We start from the raw sequence: 24650 nt of genomic DNA on the forward strand, positions 1-24650 counted from the left end.
AGATGGTGCCACTATGTTCCCCAGGCTGGTCTCAAACTCCTGCCTCAAGCGATCCTCCCACCTCGACCTTTTAAAGTTCTGGGATTGCAGGTGCTCACTACCGCACCCGGCCCAGCTCCAATTTTTCACAATTCCCTGGATCTCGTTTGTTTTTTTTTTTTAAGTGTTTATGTCCCGGCCAAAACACAGTGGTCCTGCCCCTGACTGACCCCACCCCCCACCCCCGCACCCAGGCCTCCAGCCCTTCCCCACCCACCTCCACAGTTGAAATCAGAGACAATAAAATTTCCTCCTGTGCACAGGTCCCATTTATTGTAGAAAATAATAATAATTACGGTGATGAATAGCTCTTCTTAAATTACAAAACAGAAACCACAAAGAAGGAAGAGGAAAAACCCCAGGACTTCCAAGGGTGAAGCTGTCCCCTCCTCCCTGCCACCCTCCCAGGCTCATTAGTGTCCTTGGAAGGGGCAGAGGACTCAGAGGGGATCAGTCTCCAGGGGCCCTGGGCTGAAGCGGGTGAGGCAGAGAGTCCTGAGGCCACAGAGCTGGGCAACCTGAGCCGCCTCTCTGGCCCCCTCCCCCACCACTGCCCAAACCTGTTTACATCACCTTCGCCCCTCCCCTCTAAACCCGTCCATCCACTCTGCACTTCCCAGGCAGGTGGGTGGGCAAGGCCTCAGCCATACTCCTGGGCGCGGGTTTCGGTGAGCAAGGCACAGTCCCAGAGGTGATATCAAGGCCTACCCGGAACAGAGGAGATGCAGGCAGACAGAGTGGGGAAAATGTAAATGGGGACAGTGGCCAAAACCGATGCAGGCAGATCCCAAAGTCAGGGTTAAGCCATCCTGGCCAGCAGAAGCCAGCTCCCCACTCCACCACCACACCCTGTCACTTCCGTCCCTCCCCAATATCCAGAGGAGGGTGGACTCTGTTCTTGCTAGCAGGAGGCGGCCTTGGGAAGGTGTCCGAGTGGGCCAGAGAGGCTGAAGGCTGCTGCCTTCCTGCCTGGCTCAGTCTCTGCCCAGTCCCCAGTCCCCAGCAGCCAGTGGCCGGTGGCAGGGCCCTCCTGGGGTCACAGCCTGCGCTGAGCTCAGTCCAGGGAAGAACAAAGCAGAGAGGAACAGAGTGGAGCTGTGGCACCTTACACGTAGTTGCTGGCAGCAGCAGAGCGGGCAGCAGAATACTTGGCGGAGTAAGGCTTGTCTGTGCGGGGTGGACAGTTGCAGCAAAGCAGCCCCCCGCCAAGGAGCAGCAGGCCGGAGGCGGCCCAGCCGACGTAGAGCGAGGCACCCATCTCCCGCTTCTGCCCGGAGGCCACCAGTGGATTGTAGAAGTCTTGGATGATGTTGTGGGCCGTCCAGGACACGGGCACTATCACCATAAGGCCGGCCAACAGGAACACCACGCCCGCCACGATCATGGTCTTGGCCTTGGCGCTTTCATCCTCCAGGCAGTTGGTACACTTGCCCCCCACCACGGACAGCAGCACGCCCAGAGCGGCCACGATGATGCTAATGATGACGAGGGCGCGGGCCGCCTGCAGGTCCTGCGGCAGTGCCAGCAGCGAGTCGTACACCTTGCACTGCATCTGGCCGGTGCTCTGCACCACGCAGTTCATCCATAGGCCCTCCCAGATGGTCTGCGAGGTGACAATGTTGCTGCCGATGAAGGCCGTCACGCGCCACATGGGCAGCGCGCAGCACAGCATGACGGCCAGCCAGCCCAGGACGGCCAGCGCAATGCCCATTACCTGTAGCCCCATGGAGGCCATTGTTCAGTGTCCGCGGGAGTTGAGGACCTGGAAGGCTGAGGGGATCCGGCTGTGGGGGCCGTAGGATTCCAAGCGCTGGGGACGGACTTAACGTTCGCAGAGTGCACCTTTGCACTGTGAGTCAGGAGATAAAGCCAGTCCTGATGCGCAAGCCAGCAAGTGTGAGCAGACCAGTTCCTTCCAGCCGACAGCTGCCAGGGCACTCTCTCTCGGGGACAGGTTGAGCAGTTATATGGCTCTGGCAGAGGGGCGGGGGCAGAGGGAGGGGTTTTCATCACTGGGGCCTCCTCCTGACCAGTTTCTCTGGATTCCTGAGCCCAGGCCAACAAAGGCACTTTTGAGGCCCCAGCCCCGGGTCCCTGAGTCACTATCCAGTCTCAGAAGAAACTACTCTCTCCCCTTCCTCAAAGCCCATGCTGAGGTCACCCGGGAGACAGACACTGAATCACAGCCCAGGGACAGCTGGATGTTCACAGGTTAAGGCCAGGGGGCAACCAGACCCAGCCAGGTTTGGGAACCTGAAGACCAGGGTCCCCACAGGCCAGTGCCTCCTCATGCCAGGCTTAGGTGGGAGGACAGAGTGGGGACCCTGAGGGAGAGAATTTGAGAATGAAGTCTTGGAAACGTCCACAAGAAACCCCACCTTGATTATTGTCATTTCTTGTCCTTATCAGTTTCATCACTGGCAGTTTCACGACTGTTGTGAGTATGATCATTCATGCATCTGGCCTCACCAGCAGTCTTTGCGGCATTGGCCGGATAAAGTTACGGGTAGGGGAGTGAGGAGCCAGGAGGCCAGGACTCTGGGGTACATCACCCACTCTCACCCATCTTTATCACCCAGCTTCTCTGCTTGGCTAGAAGAGGGGCCTTGGACATGATGCACCTTCAGCCAAAAAGAGACAGAAGCCTGTCCCCTCTCCACTTCCATGGAAGTTTAGGATGGTGGGCTCTGTTCCTGCCGGGATCCAGCCTGCTTGCCCAGAACTGGGTGGGGCCAGTCACCAACGACAAACATGAACTAGATCCTGGAGACATCATCACCCCAGTAAATGGGTGTTTACCCTGTGGAGACATACAAAGCCTTCCAATAAAGCCAGAGTGGGTGCAAAGTCCCATGAGATTTCAAAGGGAAGGGGAACTCTTCCGGGGTGGAGGTGGTGGTGCTGAGGGAGCTTGACTGCAAAGGGGTGCTGTGTGGCACAACTCCAGGAGGCGCCAGATTCTTGGAGTATGCTACAGAAGTCATCGTGAACAGGTCCCCCAGAAAAGTTTTGCAAGGCAGTGGGACAGGCTGAAGGAGGACATTCTGGTAGACGGTGGGCCAGGCTGGACAAATGCAGCTCGTTCTGGGATGACAGCCCTCAGGAGAGATGTGCAAGGCAGCGAGGCTAGTGAAGGAGGACATTCAGGCAGAGAGAACAAGGGCAGAGGTGGCAAGGTGGGGAAAGGCAGCTCGTTCTGGGAACAGCCAGGAATCCAGTTTGGCCAGAGACTGGGCTGGGGAGGGAGGGACCAAAGTAAAAGGGTCAGAAATTTCTGCCTGGAATGTCACCAAGCCCTGGAAGATAGAGGGAGGGTGGAGGGTCTAGGATCAGGAAGAGCTTGGTTCAGGGCAGATGACTGAGGGGACCTCTGGGAAGGGGTCATCGTGGGGGTGATTGAGAGTGTCTAGGGCTCATCCCAGCCGCACTGAGGGAGCTCCCCCTCACCCGCCATGTGGTCATTTTGCATCTCTCTTCCCAACCATGCTGGGAGCTCTGCAGGGGCCAGGGCTCCAGTGTGTTCCTGAGCCGCCGCCATTGTCCAGCACTGGTGGTTGTGTGTCCAGTTCTGACCCAGAAGGATGCATAGTCCTTGAGCTTCCTGAGGGAAAGTCTTCAAGAGTGCCATGGTTTGGGTTGAAGCAATCAGTGAGTACCCATGGGAGGTATTTGAGATGGATCTGTTGACCGGCTAATGAAGCACAGGGCAGGCTGGGACAATCTAGCATGATCCACCTGTGTTACAGACGGGAAGTTGAGGCCTGGTATTGTGGTTAACTCTATACACATCCGTCTTCCCTGCTAGCCTGGGGCTCCTAGAAGACAGGAACAATGCCTTCTGCAACCTCAGTGCCCAGCATCTGGCTTGATACATCACAGATGCTCAAGAAATGTGAGGAGTGGTTGCTGCGGCTCATGCCTATAATCCCAGCACTTTGGGAGGCCAGGATGGGAGGATCGCTTAAGGCCAGGAGTTTGAGGCTGCAGTGAACTATAATCGCACCATTTCACTCCAGCCACGGGCAACAGAGCAAGACTCTGTCTCAAAAGAAAAGAAAAAGAAATGTTTGGGCCAGGTGCAGTGGCTCACACCTGTAATCCCAGTACTTTCGGAGGCCAAGATGGGCGGATCACGAGGTCAGGAGTTAGGCCAACATGGTGAAACCCCATTTCTACTAAAAAATACAAAAATTAGCTGGGTGTGATGGCGCACGCCTGTAATCACAGCTACTCAGGAGACTGAGGCAAGAGAATCGCTTTAACCTGGGAGATGGAGGTTGCGGTGAGCCGAGATCGCGCCATTGCACTCCAGCCTGGGTGATAGAGCGAGACTCCGTCTAAAAAAAAAGAAAAAAAAAGACATGTTTGATGATGGAAAGAACGAAGCATTCTCCAGTTTCAAATCACACTCCTATACCTTGACCCCCATCATAGGCACACACACCAAAGCAAACAGAGATGGTTTCTGCCCAGACCACGCCTCCCTGGGGCTTTCTTTACAAGGCTCCCTCTACACACAGAGTCTATGGGCTGAATAACACCAAAGATAAGTAACATCATGATTGGCGATAAGTGCTTTCCTGGAGATGACCTCATCACAGCCTCCTGCCAGTCAGCAGGGCAGGGACTTTTATTGCCTTGGCTCAAAGGAGTACACTGAAGCCCAGAGAAGGCCAGGGGCTTGCCCAGGACGGGTGGGCACTCCAGCATGGGTGCCTCCTTCCCCAGGTGCCTCTTACCTGTGGTCCCAGCCAGGTAGCCTTTAACAAGCTTTCTGAGTAGACACGTGACTTGGCCAGATGGCCAGAACCTGCCCCCCCCAACCCCCCGCCCGCCTCCTGCCCCCCCGGCCCCCGCCCCGCCACTTCCTGCCCTTGCTTTCCTGGGACACAGCTAAGTGCCACTTGGAGAAGCAGGCATGGGGGAGGGGAGCATGCAAGCCCTACAACAGTCCACCTGTGGCCCTACAGAAGTGACTAAGAAGCTGTCCTTCCCTGCCAGGCATAGCCACGCGTATCGGGAACTGAGAGCAGGGAGGGGTTGGGGGTTGAGGAGAGGGTAGGTACAGAGGCTCCAGGCATAGAGCAGACACAGGGCAGGGGAAGAAGCACAGAGCTCACGCAGGGCTAGGGGACCCAGGTGTGAAGGAGAGGCCAGAAGGATGTCCTTGGGGATCAGCCAGTAGCTCAGCACAAGTGGAGCTGGAGAGAGATTTGTTGATGCTTTGTTGATGCCAAGAGACCGTTGGCTCAGTCCCACCCACCTGCTGCGGGAAAAACACCAGCAAAGGCAAGGTGCCTCTCTCCTCTCCGGTCCAGCTCCCACAGCCCTAAGGCAGAGGAAAACAAGGAAATTTACCTCTAGGCCTGCATCTGGCCCTCTTCCCAAAGCCCGAAGATCTTTTACAGGAACACCTTATAAGACATCTGCCATTCATCACCTTGGTTTTGGGGTCAGAGAGTACAGGGTTGGCACTCATTTATTTTCTTTTTCTTCTTTATGACATGCACTGTGTGATTTTGTGCTGACAGAATTGGATCATGTGCTGTTTTTTCTGTTTGTTTTTTGTTGTTGTTTTTTGTTGTTTTTGTTGTTTGTTTTTTGTTTTGAGACGACATGATCTCTGCTCACTGCAGTCTCCACTTCCCGGGTTCAAGCAATTCTCATGGCTTAACCTCCCGAGTAGCTGGGAGTACAGGCGCACACCACTACGCCCAGCTAATTTTTGTAGTTTTAGTAGAGACAGGGTTTCAGCATGTTGGCCAGGCTGGTCTCAAACTTCCAGCCTCAGATGATCTGCCTGCCTCGGCCTCCCAAAGTGCTGGGATTGCAGGGGTGAGCCACTGCGCCTGGCCACACGTGCTGGTTTCTATCAAGGATAAAAACCACCAGATCAGCTCACCCATCTCTGCCCACCCCGTAAACCATCTTTCCAGCCCAGGAACCATCTCTGAGCCACAGCTTCCTCCTTTGTAAAAATGAGGATGTTGCACCCCCTCCAGGATCAAAAACAAAAACAGACGTGAAATGAGATGGGGATGTGAAAATGCTTCATGAGCCAAAAAGCTCAGGACAAAAGCTGGGAAGCTGTGTATCCATAAGCCATCCTACCAGCCCTGTGACCTTGGAGAAGCCAATTCCATCTCTGAGCCCCAACTTCCTCCTTTGTACAATGAGAACACTGGGGCCCACTCCCCAATCTGAGATACATATGAAATGAGAGAAGGAAGTAAAAATGCTTCATGAGCCAAAAAGTTTAATAGCAAGAGGAGGGAGCAAAGTTCCAGACGCAAAGCAGCTGCTGCTCAGTTCGGATCCTGATCATAACAGGTGGGAGCTAGGACTTTTCAGACCCCTGTCCCCAGAGTTCCAGGGGCTTGGCCAAGTCCCCAGTTGTTTTGTTTTGTTTTGTTTTGTTCTGTTTTTTTGAGACGGAATGTCGCTCTCACCCAGGCTATAGTGCAGTGGTGCAATCTCGGTTCACTGCAACCTCTGCCTCCCAGGTTCAAGCTATTCTCCTGCCTCAGCCTCCCGAGTAGCTGGAACTACAGGTGCTCGCCACTACGCCCAGCTAATTTTTGTAGTTTTAGTAGAGACAGGGTTTCAGCATGTTGGCCAGGCTGGTCCCGAACTTCTAGCCTCAAGTGATCTGCCCTCCTCAGCCTCCCAAAATGCTGGGATTGCAGGCGTGAGCTACCGCGCCTGGCCCCAAGTCCCCAGTTGTAACACACACACATGCAGCTTGCCCTGAGTTCAGCTCCTTGGGAGTCCCTAGCAAAGGGGCAAAAACAAAGTCTCCCTTCTAACCCCAAGCTCCCGCTGGCATCTGAGCCCCAGAGCCAGTGATGGACCACTGTCCTGCAGCCAAAAAGATCTCTGTGAGCTGAGCAGTCTAGCTCCCAGAGCCCATACTCCATGTCTTCTGGGAACAGGAAGACTAAAGCCAGGGAAGCCAGTGTATATTAAATTGATTCCTAGGGCGGACACAGTGGCTCACACCTGTAATCCCAGCACTTTGGGAAGCTGAGCTGGAAGGATCACTTGAGCCAAGAGTTCTAGACCAGCCTGGCCAACATGGTGAAACCCCGTCTATACTAAAAATTAGCCGGGCATGGTGGCATGTGCCTGTGATCGGGAGCTGCTCGGGAGACTGAGGTGGGAGAATCGCTTGAACCCAGGAGGCAGAGGTTGCAGTGAGCTGAGATCACACCACTGCACTCCAGCCTGAGCGACAGACCAAGATCCTGTCTCTTAAAAAATAAAAAACAGTAGGCCGGGCGCGGTGGCTCACGCCTGTAATCCCAGCACTTTGGGAGGCGGAGGCGGGCGGATCACGAGGTCAGGAGATCGAGACCATCCTGGCTAACATGGTGAAACCCTGTCTCTACTAAAAATACAAAAAATTAGTCGGGCATGGTGGTGGGCACCTGTAGTCGGAGGCTGAGGCAGGAGAACAGCGTGAACCTGGGAGGCGGAGCTTGCAGTGAGCCGAGATCAAGCCACTGCACTCCAGCCTGGGAGGCAGAGTGAGACTCCATCTCAAAAAATAAAAAATAGTAAAGGATGGATTTTTTTTCTTTCTTTAGGCAACAAGATCCTATTTCTTTCTGAAGTCCTTGAGCTCAGATTGGAGTCCTGGCACCAGGCTGAACAGGAGAGTCCCTGGCCCTCAGCCTGACCGCCCACACCAGCGGACCATCCACCCCCTCGGCCTGGTGCTGGGTGATGGCAGGCCTGGCTGACCAGTCTGGCGAGACTGGCTGAGCGGGTGCTGCCCCCAGGTTGGGCACCACGTGGGCCGTGGGTGGGGGCGGTGGCCACCTCTGGGGTTTCTTCTAAGGAAGAGAAGAAAGACCATACTGATGCCTCCTGGCTGGAGTCCCAGGGTCTGGCACTTCTGGTGGCAAGGATGGGGAGAGGGGCTGAGCAAAGGGAGGGGACTCGGTGAGAGAGCTTAGTTAGAGAGACTCAGAAGAGATGACTGTGTGAAGGGGAGGAGGCTTACACAGGGGACAGGACTTAGAGGACCGTTGTTAAATTACTTTCCCCCAAATCGGTGCATCGATTTCAGTTTATGTCTGTCAGTTTCAAAACACCTGGCCAGGCATGGTGGCTCATGCCTGTAATCCCAGCACTTTGGGAGGCTGAGGCAGGAGGATTACTTGAGGCCAGGAATTCAAGACCTACCTGGGCAACATAGTGAGACCCTTTTTCAAAAACAAATTTTTTTTTTTAATTAGCCAGGCATGGTCGCATACACCTGTAATCCCAGCTATTCGGGAGGCTGAGGCAGGAAGATCACTTAAACCCAGGAGTTGGAGGCTACAGCGAGCCATGATCATGCCACTGCACTCCAACCTGGGTGACAGAGCAAGACCTCATCTCTAATAAATAAATAATTCGCAAGCCCCGTATTTACCGTGACCTTCAGCATTCCCACCATCCTACCCAGCTGTCCAGCCCTTCACAGGCCATTCCCCCACTTCACAGGGAGGTCCATAAACCCTCCTTCCCACCCACCTCCCCCACTCCCTCCGGCTCCCGCCTCCTCACTTCAGGGCAGTCCTGTCTCTACTGGATTTTACTCCAATTTCCCAGAGGCGAGGGAGGAAGAGGACCTAAGGGCGGTGGAATTCCTGAAGACCCTCTAATCTGATGGAGGAGTCAATCCTCTCCAGCCCCACCCCTCCCTCTCCCCATCCAGGGCAGCCTCCTCCTGCCAGGCACCTCTGCCCTGGCCTCTCAGGGAGCAAGCCAGCCAGTAAACCATTTTTTGAGCACCTGCTTCGGGGCCAGGCACTAACCTAAGTGCCTTCAGATAACATTGAATAACAGGAAATCATTTTGTCTCACTGCAAAACAGTGCAGGGGCATCATTGTCATTCTCTTGTTTTTGTTTTTAAGACATGAAGTCTCGCTCTGTCACCCAGGCTGGAGTGCAGTGGCACAGTCGTAGCTCACTGAAGCCTCAAACTCCTGGGCTCAAGAAAACCTCCACCTTCAGCCTCTGGTGTAGCTGGGACTACAGGTGTGCACCACCACACCCAGCTAACTTCTTGTTTTTTTGTAGAGACAGGTTCTCCCGATGATGCCCAGGCTGGTCTCGAACTCCTGGCCTCAAGAAGTGATCCTCCTGCCTCAGCCTTCCAAAGTGCTGGGATTGCAGGTGTGACCATGCCTAGCCCATTCCCATCTTAGAGATGAGAAAACTAAGGCTCTGGGAACTGATGTGACATTCCAGGGCCACCAGAATAATGGCAAGACTGGTATCCACACCCTGCCTAATGTCTGATTTTGGGGCTCATCCTCTACCCCTACTCTCCTATTTATTACTCTTCGTCTTTTTTTATACCTTCATTCTTTCTGGAAGGACATGCTGAGCGCACTGGGCCAGGCCCAGGGCTGGCATGGAGCTCATCAGAGTGTAATCAGGCCAGCCTGAATTTAAATAAACAGCTCCCACGCAGGGAAAACAAGCTCTGTGTGAGCACTGGAGAGTGAAAAATCAACTCTACCTGGGGCACACCAGGCAGGATTCCTGGAGGAGGTGGCAGGTGGAGAGGAGACCTGAAGGGTGAGTAAAAGCTTAGAGACCTATGAAGAGGAGAGAGCTCTCACAAAAGGAGAGTAGCAGGGACAAAAACGGGTGTGTGTGTGGGGAGGAAGTATCTGTGGAAAACTCAACTTGAGGAGTCGGAAGCCAGACAGGTGAGGGAATAGGGCTGGAAAGTAAGTTGGGAGCATCGGTGTGGGCCTCAAGGGCGCAACCCAGGAGCTTGGGTTAATTGGAGGGAGAGTCAGGAGGGTGGCCTTGCTGTGGGCTGGGTGATGGAGGACAGAGGAGGTAGGGCTTCACTGGGAGGGTGTCCCTGTCTCAGGACCAACCAGGACTCCCAGAGAAGCCCCCCTGGTCCCAGGCCAGGACAGGTCTTGTCACCAGTAGGCAGAGCAAGGAGCTGGGATCGTCCTATCCTGCTTCCTCTTGGAATATCGGAGGATGCCAGAACACAGAACCCAGAAGCCGGGCACACCCCTGAGGATGACGGTTTACAGAGAAGCTGTCTGCTTCTGTGACACACCAAGAGGCTGAGAGAAACCCGCACGCTGACCAGGAGACTCCTAGGTCGGCAGCCCATGAGTCAGCAGTGACAGAGCCAGGACAAAACCAAGGAATCTGGGATCATCAGCACCATCTCACCCCATTTCGGGGTGACTCAGAGATCGTATTATCCCTCCCGGCACAGAGGCCCCAGGCCTGGCCTCTCTCCTGCCCCGTGTCCCCGCCCCATCTCTCCCACGTCTCCCAGCATGGATGGGTGGACACCAGCCACGCCCTCTCCTGTCACACACAGATACTAATCTCTTGCCTTCTCAGAGCCCAAGAAGTCCAGCTGCCAGATCTTTGCCCTATTGCCAGGTGTACCTACTGACCCAGCCCTGCCGGAGCCCTCATTCCCTGCCAGCTCCCATGTCTGGATCATCTCAGGCCCCCGGAAGGGCACACCCCTCTCTGACCTGTCCCCTCCCCTGGGGAGCAGGAGGCAGGGTGGGGCCAGGAGCAGCCACACTGGTGATTAGGTTTGAGCTTTGTAATTTTTCAATTTTTTTTTTTTTTTTTGAGGCAGAGTCTTACTCTGTCACCCAGCCTGGAGTGCAATGGCGCGATCTCCACTCACTGCAAGCTCCACCTCCCAGGTTCAAGCGATCCTCCTGCCTCAGCCTCCAGAGTAGCTGGGACTACAGACGCCCGCCACCACGCCCGGCTAATTTTTGTATTTTTAGTAGAGACAGGGTTTCGCCATGTTGGCCAGGCTGGTCTCAAAATCCTGACCTCAAGTGATCCACCCGCCTTAGCCTCCCAAAGTGCTGGGATTACAGGCGTGAGCCACCACACTCAACTCAATGCTCTTTTTATATCAGGGCGTAAGCATCGTGGCTTGAGCTTTTGAAGTGTGCTTCAGCGCTCACCCACAGCACTCATCTCCCACCTCTTTTCCTTCCTCCCTCCCTCCCTTTATGCTTTCTTGCTTCTCTCCAACTGAGCAGGGGGAGTGTGGATGCCCAGGGGCCTGCCAGCTGCCACCCAGTTGGTGTCACTACCCCCCCAGCATCAGTCTCCATCCCCATGTCCCCATACAGGCTGGCTCTCCTCACTCACATCCGTGCAACAAGCGTCCATGTTTATTTTCTTTCAGTCAATTTCATTCCCATTCTTTGCCATCTCAGCAGGCTGGCAGAGAACTCACAGTCAGTCCTTCCTGTAGCTCCCGCTCTGACCTGGATATATGCGGTCCCAGGACATCAGGAAGGGAAGGCCCTCACTTGTCCCATCAGCCATTGCCAAGCTTTGGCTGCCATAAAAACCTCCAGGCTTCAGTTTGTGTGGTGTCTTCAGGGCCTGGGGCTCACTGGCCTTGCAGTCACACTGAGGAATCAGAAATCACTGGTGGGACCAGACGAGGTGGCTCACGCCTGTAATCCCAGCACTTTGGGAGGTCCAGGTGAGAGAATCACTTAAGGTCAGGAGTTCCAGACCACCCTGGGCAACATAGCAAGACCCTGTCTCTACAAAAAAAAAAAACAATTTTTTTAAAGATTTTAGGCCGGACGTGGTGCCACACAACTGTAATCCCAGCACTTTGGGAGGCCCAGGTGGGTGGGTCACTTGAGGTCAGGAGTTCGAGACCAACCTGGCCAACGTGGCAAAACCCCGTTGCTACTAAAAGTACAAAAATTAGCTGGGCGTGGTGGCATATGCCTGTAGTCCCAGCTACTTGGGAGGCTGAGGTGGGAGAATTGCTTGAATCCAGGAGGCGGAGGTTGCAGTGAGCCAAGATCACGCCACTGCACTCCAGCCTGGGCAACAGAGGGAGACTCCGTCACAAAAACAAACAAACCAACAAAAAATTAAAACAGTTGTTATTGGGGTCTTTGTGAATAAAACAAAAATAAAATGGAGGCCGGGTGTGATGGCTCATGCATGTAATCCCAGCGCTTTAGGAGGCCGAGGTGGGCAGATCACAAGGTCAGAAGTTTGAGACCAGCCTGGCCAACATGGTAAAACCCTGTCTCTACCAAAAACACAAAAAATTAGCGGGGCATAGTGGAAGGCACCTGTAATCCCAGCTACTCAGGAGGCTGAGGCAGGAGAATCACTTGAACCCGGAGGCAGAGGTTGCACTGAGCTGAGACCGCACCACTGCGCTCCAGCCTGGGCAACAGAGCGAGACTCTGTCTCAAAAAAATAAAATAAAATGGAAAAAAAAAGAAGAAACAAAAAAATCTGTAATCCCAGCACTTTGGGAGGCCAAGGCGGGTGGATCACCTGAAGTCAGGAGTTCAAGACCAGCCTGGCCAAATGGTGAAACCCCATCTCTACTAAAAATACAAAAATTAGCTGGGCGTGGTGGCGCACGCCTGTAATCCCAGCTACTCGGGAGGCTGAAGTAGGAGAATTGCTTGAACCCAGGAGGCGGGGGTTGCAGTGAGCCGAGATCGGGCCACTGCATTCCAGCCTGGGCGACGAGCAAAACTCTGTCTGAAAAAAAAAAAGTGTTTTTTTTAGTTTAAAAGAAGTTTTTAAACTCCAAAAAATGTATGCAGATACTTCTGCCCTCATGGCGGGGAGAATAACATGAGTATGGGCTGTACAGGGTGACTTCGTTCCAAGGGGTGCAGCACAGGAAGGGTAACGTTACAGTGGAGAAAGCTGGCAATCACTGCCCCAGCCAGGAGATCAAAGTCAACATCAGTAGTTATTTGTCATGTTAATAATCTATACTCGTGATAGAATGTAAAGCAAATGGCACTTTACCTGTGATCTTTCTCCTAAAAACCCATAATCCTAATCTAATCATGAGAAAAACATCAGACAAATCCCAAGACAGGAGCATCTGCGATATAGCTGACCAGCACTCCTAAAACCTGAAGATCGTCATAACAAGGAAAGGCTGACACTGTGGCAGCCAAGAGGAGCCGTCGTTACGTGATGACTAAATGTCACCTGGTGTCCTGGGTGGGCTCCTGAAACAGAAACAGAACACTGGGGAAGAGCCATAGAAATCAATATATGTAAACGAAAGCAAATATGTGTAAATAAATGTAAATAGTATGTAAGTAAGTGTAAATTGTATGTAAATAAATGTGATATGGGATCCCAGATGAGATCCTGGAACAGAAAAAGACCATTAGATAAAAAACCGTGTGGCTGGGCAAGGTGGCTTACGCCTGTAATCCCAGCACTTTGGGAGGCTGAGGAGGGAGGATCACTTGAGGTCAGGAGCTCGAGACCAGCCTGGGCAACATGGTGAAACCCCGTCTCTACTAAAAGTACAAACATTAGCCAGATGTGGTGGCGGGTGCCTGCAGTCCCAGCTACTCGAGAGGCTGAGGCAGGAGGATTGCTTGAACCCGGGAGGCGGAGGTTGCAGTGAACTAAGATCACACCACTGCACTCTAGTCTGGGTGACCGAGCCAGACTCTGTCAAAAATAAATAAATAAATAAACAAAAAAAACCTGTGGCAATCCATATAAAGCATACACTTCAGTTAATAACATTGTATCAATATTGATATCAACATTGGTTCATTAACTGAAACAAATAGGCAGTATTAATGTAAGATTTTAATAGTAGGAGAAAGTGTGGGGATACACAGAACTCTGTATGATCTTCTCAATTTTTCTATAAATCTGAAGCTGTTCTTAAAAATAAAGCCTGTAGGCCAGGCCCAGTGGCTCACGCGTCTAATCCCAGCACTTTGGGAGGCTGAGGCAGGCAGATCACCTGAGGTCGGGAGTTCGAGACCAGCCTGGCCAGCATGGTGAAACCCCGTCTCTACTTAAAATACAAAAAAAATTAGCCAGGCGTGGTGGCAGGCATCTGTAATCCCAGCTACTCAGGAGGCTGGGGCAGAAGAATTGCTTGAAACTGGGAGGCAGAGGTTGCAGTGAGCCGAGATTGTACCACTGCACTCCAGCCTGGGCAACAGAGCGAGACCTGATCTCAAAATAATAAATAAATAAAAATTTAAAAAATAAATTAAAAAATAAGAGCTGGAAGAAAGAAAGAAGAGGCCGGGAACAGTGGCTTGAGCCTGTAATCCCAGCACTTTGGGAGGCTGAGGCGGGAGGATCTCCTGAGGTCAAGAGTTTCAGACCAGCCTGGCCAACATGGTGAAACCTCGTCTCTACTAAAAATACAAAAATTAGCCAGGCGTGGTGGCACTCAACATAGTTCCAGCTACTCAGGAGGCTGAGGCACAAGAATCACTTGAACCTGGGGGGTGAAGGTTGCAGTGAGCCAAGATCGTGCCACTGCACTCCAGCCTGGGCAACACAGCAGACTCCATCTCAAAAAAAAAAAGGAAGAAAGGAAGGAGGGAGGAAGGGATGAAGGAAGGAGAAAGAGAAGGAAGGAAAAAGGGAGGGAGGCAGGGAGGAGGGAGAAAGCAAGGGAGGGAGAGAGAAAGGAAAGAAGGAAGGGAAGGAGGGAGGGAGGAAATCAAAGGAAGAAAGGAGGGAAGCTGAGCCCCAGCCTCACCTCCTCTAGGGAGACTTCCTGGCTTCTGCTTGGGCAGTAAAGGGGCATTGAAGGAGCCAGCAGGCAGGACTCAGTACTCAACGTTGCTCAAGTTCCAGAACCTCTGGTGGAGAATGTCCTGTTCACAGGAGATGCATGCTGAAGTTCTGAACAGTCAATTGTCATGATGTATTCATCTAGCTTTCAAATGGTTCAGGAAAAAGCGAAGTGCGTGTATGTAGGGAGAGAAGAGATAGACTGCAACCATAGTAATGTTAGCATTTGGTGAACCGGAGCAAAGGGCATCTGAAAGTTCACTGGACTATTCCTGCAACTTTTCCGTAGATTTTTTTTTTTTTGAGATGGAGTCTTGCTCTGTTGCCCAGGCTGGAGTGCAGTGGTGTGATCTCGGCTCACTACAACCTCTGCCTCCCAGGTTCAAGTGATTCTCCTGCCTCAGCCTCCCGAGTAGCTAGGATTACAGGCGCCCACCACCATGCCTCGCTAATTTTTGTATTTTTAGTAGAGACGGGGTTTCACCATGTTGGCCAGGCTGGTCTTGAACAACTGGTCTCAAGTGATCCGCCCACCTCGGCCTCCCAAAGTGCTGGGATTACAGGCTCAAGCCACCGCACTCAGGCTTCTGTAGCTTTTTAAGTTTTTCTTTTTTCCTCTTTTTTTTTTTTTTTTTTTTTTTTTGTTACAGGGTCTCACTCTGTTGCCCAGGCTGGAGTGCAGTGGTGCCATCTTGCCTCACTGCAACCTCAACCTCCCCAGGCTCAGGTGGCCCTCCCACCTCAGCCTCCTAACTGAGACTACAGGCACATGCCACCACACCCAGCTAATTTCTGTATTATTTGTAGAGATGGGGTTTTGCCGTGTTGGCCAGGCTGATCTTGAACTCTTGGGCTCAAGCAATCCACCCACCTTGGCCTCCCAATGTGCTAGGATTACAAGTGTGAGCCACTGTGCCCAGCCAGCCTGGTTTTAAGTTTGCAAAATAAAAACTGGAGAGAAAAATTAAGAAGGGGAGAGTCAGGTGAGTGAGTAGGAGGAACTCACCTCCTAGGTGGAAAAACATGTGTGCAAAGGCCCGGAGGCATGGGAGAGCTGGGGTAGGACCTGGGGCCTGGGAGGTGTGGCTGAAAGAAGGTGAGAGAGGGCAACTGGAGGTGGAGGGGCCGGTGCTATGGTTTATGGTTTCCATATTTGTCCACTTGAAATCTCATGTTGATATTTTTTTTCCCGAGATGGAGTTTTGCTCTTGTTGCCCAGCCTGGAGTGCAATGGCGTGATCTCGACTCACTGCAACATCCGTCTCCCGGGTTCAAGTGATTCCCCTGCCCCAGCCTCCTGAGTAGCTGGGATTACAGGCATGCGCCACCACACCCAGCTAATTTTTGTATTTTTAGTAGACACAGGGTTTCACCATGTTAGTCAGGCAGGTCTCAAACTCCTGACCTCAGGTGATCCGCCCACCTCGGCCTCCCAAAGTGCTGGGATTACAGATTTGAGTCACCTCGCCCAGCCCAGTGTTGAAAATTGATCCCCAGTGTTGGAGTTGGATCTGGTGGGAGGTGTCTGGGTTCTGGGAACAGATCCCTCATGAACGGCTTGGTGCCATTCTTGCAGAAGGGAGCGAGTTCTCACTCTTAGTTCCTGCAAGAACTGGTTGTTGAAGAGAGCCTGCCACCTCCTTTCCCCCACTCCCCGCCAACTCTCTCTACCTTCTTCTGTCATCATGTGATCTGCAAACACCTTTGGAAACTTCCTGAGGTTCTCACCATAAACGGGTGCTGGCTGGACGAGGTGGCTCACGCCTGTGAATCCAAAGCTTTGGGAGGCCAAGGCTGGGGAGGATTACTTGAGCCCAGAAGTTCAAGACCAGCTGGAGCAATGTAGTCAGATTCCATCTCAAAAAAAAGGACGTTTTTTAATTAGCCAGGTGTACCGGTGCACACCTATAGTCCCAGTTACTTGGGAGGCTGAGGTGGGAGGATCACTTGAGCCAAGGAGTTGGAGGCAGCAGTGAGCTAGGATCTCACCACTGCACTCCCACCAGGCAGCAGAGTGAAACCTTGTCTCTCATAAAGAGGCAGATTTCGAGACCAGCCTGGCCAACATAGAGAAACCCCGTCTCTACTAAAAATACAAAAATTAGTTGGGCGTGGTGGTGAACACCTGTAGTCCCATCTACTCAGGAAGCTGAGGCAGGAGAATTGCTTGAACCCAAGAGGTGGAGGTTGCAGTGAGCCCAGATTGCACCACTGCACTCCAGCTGGAGGAACAGAATGAGACTCCGTCTCAAAAAAAAAAAAAAAAAAAGCAGCAGATGCTGGCACCATGCGTCCTGTACAGCCTGCAGAACCATGAGCCAAATACACCTCTTTCCTTATAAATTTATCCAGCCTTGGGGGGAAGGGGGAGGGATAGCATTGGGAGAAATACCTGATGTAAATGATGAGTTAATGGGTGCAGCACTCTAACATGGCACGTCTACATATCTAACAAACCTGCAGGTTGTGCACATGTACCCTAGAATGTAAAGTATAAAAAAAAAAAACAACCTTATCCAGCCTCAAGTATTCCTTTATAGCAGCACAAAAGGGACGAAGTCATCCAGAGAAGCCAGAATCTTCAGGGTGAGATGCTGAGAAGAGCTTCGGTGCAGGTGTGCCAGCCCAGGGACAGTGCGGGGATGGCAAGGGGACAGAGGCAGCAGACGATCAGCTCAAGGCAGGATGGACCTGCTTCCTTGAACCTGGCTTCCTCATCCAGCCCATCCTTGCCCAGGCCCCAGAGCTACCCAAGGGCTGGGTCATACCAGCGAACACACACATAAGGCTCTCCCTGTCCCCATGTCCCCAGCTCCGTGACCACCAAAGCCACAATTCCCTGCTCTCTCTCCAGCATCTGACCCAGCACCCTGTACATCTGGCTTCACTGCTTTTGGGGATGTGGCATTCCCTGTCCCATCTAACATCACCGTGAATGAGTCTGGTCCAAAATGACCTTCCCAATTATTTCCCTTCTCTGTGTTCTGGATGGACTGGGGAGAGATCAGACCTTTTTATCTTGGAGGACAAGGCCAGTAACATTTATTTATTTATTTATTTATTTATTTTTATTTTTGAGACGGAGTTTCGCTCTTGATACCTGGGCTGGAGTGCAATGGCATGATCTCGGCTCACTGCAACCTTCGCCTCCTAGGTTCAAGCGATTCTCCTTCCTCAGCCTCCCGAGTAGCTGGGACTACAGGAGCACGCCACCACGCCCAGCCAATTTTGTGTTTTTAGTAGAGACGGGGTTTCTCCGTGTTGGTTAGGCTGGTCTCAAACTCCTGACCTCAGGTGATCCGCCCACCTCGGCCTCCCAAAGTGCTGGGATTACAGATGTGAGCTGCTACACCCAGCTCTTTTCTATTTTTTATTTTTTAGAGACAGGGTCTTACTCTGACACCCAGGCTGGAGTACAGTGGTGCAATCATAGTTCACTGCAGCCCTAATCTCCTGGGGCTCAAGTGACCATCCAGCTTTAGCTTCCTGAGTAGCTGGAACCACAGGTGCATGCCACCATGCCCAGTTAAAATTTTTTTTTTTTTTTGGTAGAGGCAGGGTCTTGCTATGTTTCCCAGGCTGATCTCGAACTCCTGGCATCAAGTGATCCTTCCACCTTGGCCTCCCAAACTGCTGGGATTGTAGACATAAGGCACTACATCCAGCTCTTGTTTGTAGTTTCTCTTTGTAGTGATGAAAATGTTCTAAAATTGACTGTGATGATGGTTGCGCACCTCTGTGAGTATCCTAAAAGCCATTGAAATGTGCATTTTGAAAGGGGGAATTGTATGATATGTGACTTCTATGTCAATAAAGCTGCTTCAAAAATAATAATTAGCACTTCTCGAATGCCTGTCCAATGCCAGGCTGGCCCCCCACAGCCACTGTTAACCCGCAGGACACAGAAGCTTGGTGGATTAAAGTGACTCACTCAGAGTCACACAGTTAGTGGAGTTAGGATTTGAACCCAGAACCACTGGTAAACAGTTATAGCTCAATAAAGCTGCCTCAGCTATTCTGGAGGCTGAGGAGGGAGGATCACTCTGGCCCAGAAGTTTTTGGGGTTTTTTGTTTTTGTTTTTGAGACGGAGTCTCACTCTGTCACCCAGGCTGGGGTGCAGGGGTGCGATCTCAGCTCACTGCAACCTCCGCCTCCCAGTTTCAAGCAATTCTCCAGACTCAACCTCCCAAGTAGCTGGGATTACAGGCACATGCCACCAAGCCCAGCTAATTTTTGTATGTTTAGTAGAGACAAAGTTTCACCATGTTGGCCAGGCTGGTCTCGAACTCCTGACCTCAGGTGATCCACCTGCCTCAGCCTCCCAAAGTGCTGGGATTACAGGCATGAGCCACCGCGCCTGGCCCAAGCCTAGAAGCCTGAAGCTGCAGTGAGCCATGACTGTGCCACTGCACTCCAGCCTGGGTGACAGAGTAAGCCCCTGTTTCTTAACAAAAAGAGAAATTCCAAACCCTTTATCCCTATTCCATATATTTCATATGTCCCTAAGTGATTAATCTTTCTGTCGTGATGGATTTGCCTATTCTGGACATTTCAAAGTAGGCATGGAATCATAGGTCTATGAAATGTCCAGAATCATGGAATCAATAATCACATATTATAGAGGCTTTGTGTCTGGTTTCTTTCACTTAGCATAATGTGTAACCAGGGTGTGTAACCATAACAAGCATCAAGTCTACCCAAGTTTGTTTCCAAGACATTACTGAGCCCCAAACTCACTTATGCTAGGGAGGAACTCAGAAACCCATAGGGCAGTTCTCCAAGGGCTTCTGGTCAGGCCATGGACATTCAGGAGGTGGTCAGAGCTGCCTGAGATGACGCAGGGCTGTGATAAGGGTGTGGAGACACAGCAAGGTAGTGGAAATTCAGGGTTCCTAGGTCCAGCATGTCCAAAAAAAAAAAAAAAAACCACAGCCTGCTAAAACAAAAATATCAACATTCCCCATAGAATTGTATAAAGATCCAGATTCCTATATCCTAATATTTAAAATATCTTGGAGACACTCCAAAATTACTCAGCATACAAAGAGCCAGGAGAATTTCAACTCACAGGAGAAAAGACTATCAACAGTGGTCAATGTTGAGATGACAAAACATTGGAAATATCAGATCAAGACTTTAAAGCAATTATTATCAAAATATTGCAAGAAAGGCCAACACTCTTGAAATCAATGGAAATATAGAAAGTCTTTGCAAAGAAGAGAAGATGTAAAGAAGAGCCAAACAATTTTTTGTTTTCTTTTGAGACAGGGTCTCCCTCTGTCACCCAGGCTGGAGTACAGTGGCATGATCATAGTTCACTACAGCCTCGACCTCCCAGGTTCAAGTGATCCTCTCACGTCAGCCTCCAGAGTAGCCGAGACTACAGACATGAGCCACCACACTGTCAATATTTTATTTTTTTGTAGAAATGAGGTCTCGCTATGTTGCCAGGCTGGTCTCAAACTCCTGGTCTCAAGAGATCCTGCTGCCTCGGCCTCCCAAAGTGCTGGGACTACAGGCATGAGCCACTGCACCCAGCCCCAAACAGAAATTTTACATGTCTGTAATTCTAGCACTTTGGGAGGCAAAGGCAGGAAGAGCTCTTGAGTCCAGCAGTTCAAGACCTGCCTGGGTGACAAAGCAAGACCCCATATCTACAAAAAAATTAAAAATTAGCCAGGCATGGTGGCTTGTGCCTGTGGTCTCAGCTACTCGGGAAGCTGAGATGGGAGGATTGTTTGAGCCCAGAAGGAGGCTGCAGTGAGCCATGACTGCGCCACTGCATTCCAGCCTGGGTGACAGAACAAGACCGTGTATAAAAAATAAATAAATAAATGAAAATAAAAAAATTTAAATAAAGTTTAGAACTGAACAATATAATAACCACAATAATAAAACAAAGCCAGGCTGGGCACGGTGGCTCAAGTCTGTAATCCCAGCACTTTGGAGGCCAAGGCAGGTGGATCACCTGACGTTAGGAGTTCAAGATCAGCCTAGCCAACATAGTGAAACCTCGTCCCTACTAAAAATACAAAAATTAGCCGGGCGTGGTGGTGAGTGCCTGTAATCCCAGCTACTCAGGAGGCTGAAGCAGGAGAATCGCTTGAACCAGGGAGGCAGAGATTGCAGTGAGCTGAGGTCGCACCACTGCACTCCAGCCTGGACGACAGAGTGAGATTCCCTCTAAAATAATAATAATAATACAACAAAACCTTGAATGAGCTCAAAAGTAGAACAGAGATAATGAAGTCAGTGAACTTGACGTAGATGGGGAAAAAAGCAAAAAACCAAAAAGTCAGTCAAATGGTAGCTAATTCCTATTCTAAGCAATGCACCCAACCACAAATCCCTGTCCAGAAGGAGCAGGGACCTCCAGCAAGTAGGCAGCGTCCCTGGCCATGGTTCTGGCAAACGCTGTGTGTCACTGCTCTCCTCAAGGCTGGGCCAGCCCACGGCTGCGGTGACTCTCCCTAGAGTCGCCCTCGCCTGTTTGCTTGTGGGAACTGCAGCATCCAGGGTGTCCCACACCCGTTGATGGGAATTTTGAAAATCGCACCTGTGCTAGTGGCAGATGGAGGGGTAGAGAGGGAGAATTGTAACCGGCTGCCCCAAACACCCCCAAATTGGCTGTTTTAATGGTGAGCCAGAGGTAGGATTTGTAAATTCTTCTTCTTTTTTTTTAATGAGACGGAGTCTTGCTCTGTCATCCAGGCTGGAGTGCAGTGGCAAGCTCTCAGTTCACTGCAGCCTCTGCCTCCTGGGTGCAAGTGATTCTCCTGCCTCAGCCTCTCGAGTAGCTGGGATTACAGGCACATGCCACCACACCTGGCTAATTTTTGTATTTTTAGTAGAGATGGGGTTTCACCATGTTGGCCAGGCTGGTCTGGAACTTCTGATCTCAGGTGATCCCCTCGCCTCAGCCTCCTATAATCCCAGGTGGGAGCCACCGCACCTGTCCGTTTGCAAATTCTTTTGACAAGTTGCTCATCATGGTGAAAAGTAAAAGCTGCCCAGTGCTCTGTATATGGCTAAGGCTGTGGGTCTATCCTTCCCAGGGTCTGGCTGGGCAGGTGATGGCTGCCTGATTCCTGGACTGGGCACGGTGCCCCCTTGGGTGTTTGCGGAGGGCACAGCAAGTGTGGCCAAGGCTCTGGGAGAGGCTGAAGAGGTGGCCACCCAGGGGCAGGACTGCCAGGTCCCTGGGAAGGTCAAAAGGCAAGAGGGTAACCCACCCTTGGGGGAGCAGCTATGGCCCCAGGAGTAGGGGAGGATCCCCAGTGGAGGCAGGTGTCACTGCAGCCCTGGGCTAATGGGCTCTGGAAGGTGGGGAGGGGGGTGGGGGCGAGAAAGAAGGGGAGGAAGAGGAGAGGCGGGAGCTGTTCTGAGCCCCTGGGGTGATGTGATTGGCATTGCAGCCCCTTCCTCCTCCCCTCCCCATCACCCTCTCAGTCCCAGCCACCCCACCAGGGCCTGGGAGGATGGCAGAAACCCCAGCCACATGTTCATAATGGAATAGAGAGCCAGCCAGGCCAAGACAAGCTGGCTAGCCCCCAGACATGCCCTGCCCCCACCCTGAGCCCCTTCCCCTCTCTTAGCCGCCTCGCCAAGCCAGGCCCTCCCACCCCAGGGAGCGAGAGCGCAGGGAAGTGACAGGACAGAAGGGTAGGGGACTTTAAGAGGGAGGGGCAGTGGAGGGAGGGGGTGCGGGGGAACTGGGAGGGGAAGGGTCTCCAGGAGAAGAGGAGCTTCAGATAGGGGAGGGGGCTCTTGGAGGGGAATGGGGCTCAGGGAAGAAAGGGGAGCTTACAGAGGGGAGTCTGGGAGTGGAGGGGGCCTGGGGCATAGTCCTGCAGGGGAAGGGGCTCCTGGTGGGCAGAGGGGCTTAAGATATAAACCAGATGTGGCCAGGCGCAGTGGCTAATGCCTGTAATCCCAGAACTTTGGGAGGCCAAGGCGGGCGGATCACTTGAGGTCAGGAGTTCGAGACCAGCCTGGCCAAAATGGTGAAAACCCATCTCTGCTAAAAATACAAAAATTAGCCAGGGCATGGTGGTGCATGCCTGTAGTCCCAGCTACTCAGGAGGCTGAGGCAGGAGAATCACTTGAACCTGGGAGGCAGAGGTTGCAGTAAGCCAAGATTATGCCACTGCACCCCAACCTGGGCGACAGAGCTCGACACTGTCTCAAAAAAAAATATATATATACATATATGTATGTATGTATATATATATATATGTATGTGTATATATATGTGTGTATGTGTATGTGTATATATATATGTGTATATATATATGTATGTGTATATATATATGTATATGTGTGTATATATATATATGTATGTGTATATATATATGTATAAACCAGATGAGACCAGGAACAGAACAGCCCCCAAGGGTGGGCTCTGGTTCCTGGCCTTAGCTGGAGCTGGGTCCCGGCTGGGCTGGTTTCCCTCTGGGCTGGGCCCCATCTGGGCAGTGCCCTTGGCACGCTCCCAGGCAGCCCCCAGGCTTGGTTTCAGCAGGTCCGGCTGAAAACGGAAGAAACCAAGCTTGGGCAGGGCCTTTTTATGGCTCCCAGTGAAACCGGGCCCTGGGGACAGGGAAGAAGCTTCTCCAGGGCAATGGCGGAATGGTGGGGGTGACTCACTCCTCCCATCCTGGCTCTGTGACATCTCAGAGCCTGGGAATTACCCAAAAGCAGCCAACCTGGACGGGCCGAGAGAAAACAGTTCCACCCCGCCCTGGCCACTCTCACCTCACCTTCCCACCGTCACTCACACGGAAGGACACACCACGCCCGGAACTGAGGATACCAGGAATGAGAAACACACACCCTCTCACACAAGCACGAATCCACCTCGAAAGCCAAACACGCCCACCCCATCCCCGGACAGACAGAGGCCACACACACGCGGCCCTCCGAGCCCCAAACCAAACTCCTCACCTCAAGAGTTCTGCTTCTCAGATGGCCAGTTTAAGAGGCTGCTTAGGGGGCCGGGTACGGTGGCTCACGCCTGTAATCCTAGCACTTTGGGAGGCCAAGGCGAGTGAATCACCTGAGGTCAGGAGTTCGAGACCAGCCTGGCCAACACAGCAAAACCCCGTCTCTACTAAAAATACAAAAATTAGCTGGGCGTGGTGGTAGGTGCCTGTAAGGCTAAGTCAGGAGAATAGCTTGAACCCGGGAGGTGGAGTTTGCAGTGAGCCGAGAAGGCACCACTGCACTCCAGCTGGGGCAACAGAGCAAGACTCCGTCTCAAAAAAAAGAGGCTGCTTAGGGGCTTCAGGGAGCTGGACAGAGAAGGGAAGGAGACTAGGGGCAACAGAGACAGGGAAATGGCAACTGGGGAGGGGTGAACGCCAGTGACCCCACTGCACAGGAAGAAAAACACAAATTGAGTTACGTGGCTTTTTGTTTTTTTGTTTTTTGCACAGGAAGAAAAACACAAATTGAGTTACGTGGTTTTTTGTTTTTTTTTGTTTTTTTCTTTTTTGGAGACAGGGTCTCACTATGTTGGCCAGATTGGTCTTGAACTCCTGGCCTCAAGCAATCCTCCCACCTTGGCCTCCCAAAGTGCTAGGATTACAGGTGTGAGCCCCCACAGCTGGACTGTATTTTTCTTTTTTAAAAAACAGGCCGGGTGGCTCACAGCTGTAATCCCAGCATTTTGGGAGGCTGAGGCGGGTGGATCACAAGGTCAGGAGATTGAGACCATCCTGGCTAACATGGTGAAACCCCATCTCTATTAAAAATACAAAAACTGAGCCAGGCGTGATGGCAGGCTCCTGTAGTCCCAGCTACTCAGGAGGCTGAGGCAGGAGAATGGCGTGAACCCGGGAGGCGGAGCTTGCGGTGAGCCGATATCGCGCCACTGCACTCCAGCCTAGGCGACAGAGCGAGACTCTGTCTCAAAAAAAAAACAAAAAACAAAACAAACAAAAAAAAAAAATACAGGCCGGGTGCGGTGGCTCACATCTGTAATCCCAGCACTCTGGGAGGCTGAGGCAAGTGGATCAACTGAGGTCAGGAGTTCGA

At 52.0% G+C, this 24650-nt stretch overlaps 1 protein-coding gene across 1 annotated transcript; it reads right to left on the reverse strand.

The window, feature by feature from the left end:
* Window positions 1–1136: 1136 nt before the first annotated feature.
* Window positions 1137–2295, reverse strand: CLDN4 (claudin 4). Its single transcript, XM_063606265.1, has one exon. The coding sequence runs from the start codon at window positions 1772–1774 to the stop codon at window positions 1145–1147; it is 630 nt and encodes a 209-aa protein (XP_063462335.1). The 5' UTR covers window positions 1775–2295; the 3' UTR covers window positions 1137–1144.
* Window positions 2296–24650: the final 22355 nt, after the last annotated feature.

The sequence above is a fragment of the Pan paniscus genome, chromosome 6, assembly GCF_029289425.2.
Source record: "Pan paniscus chromosome 6, NHGRI_mPanPan1-v2.0_pri, whole genome shotgun sequence".
NCBI classification, from domain to species: domain Eukaryota; kingdom Metazoa; phylum Chordata; class Mammalia; order Primates; family Hominidae; genus Pan; species Pan paniscus.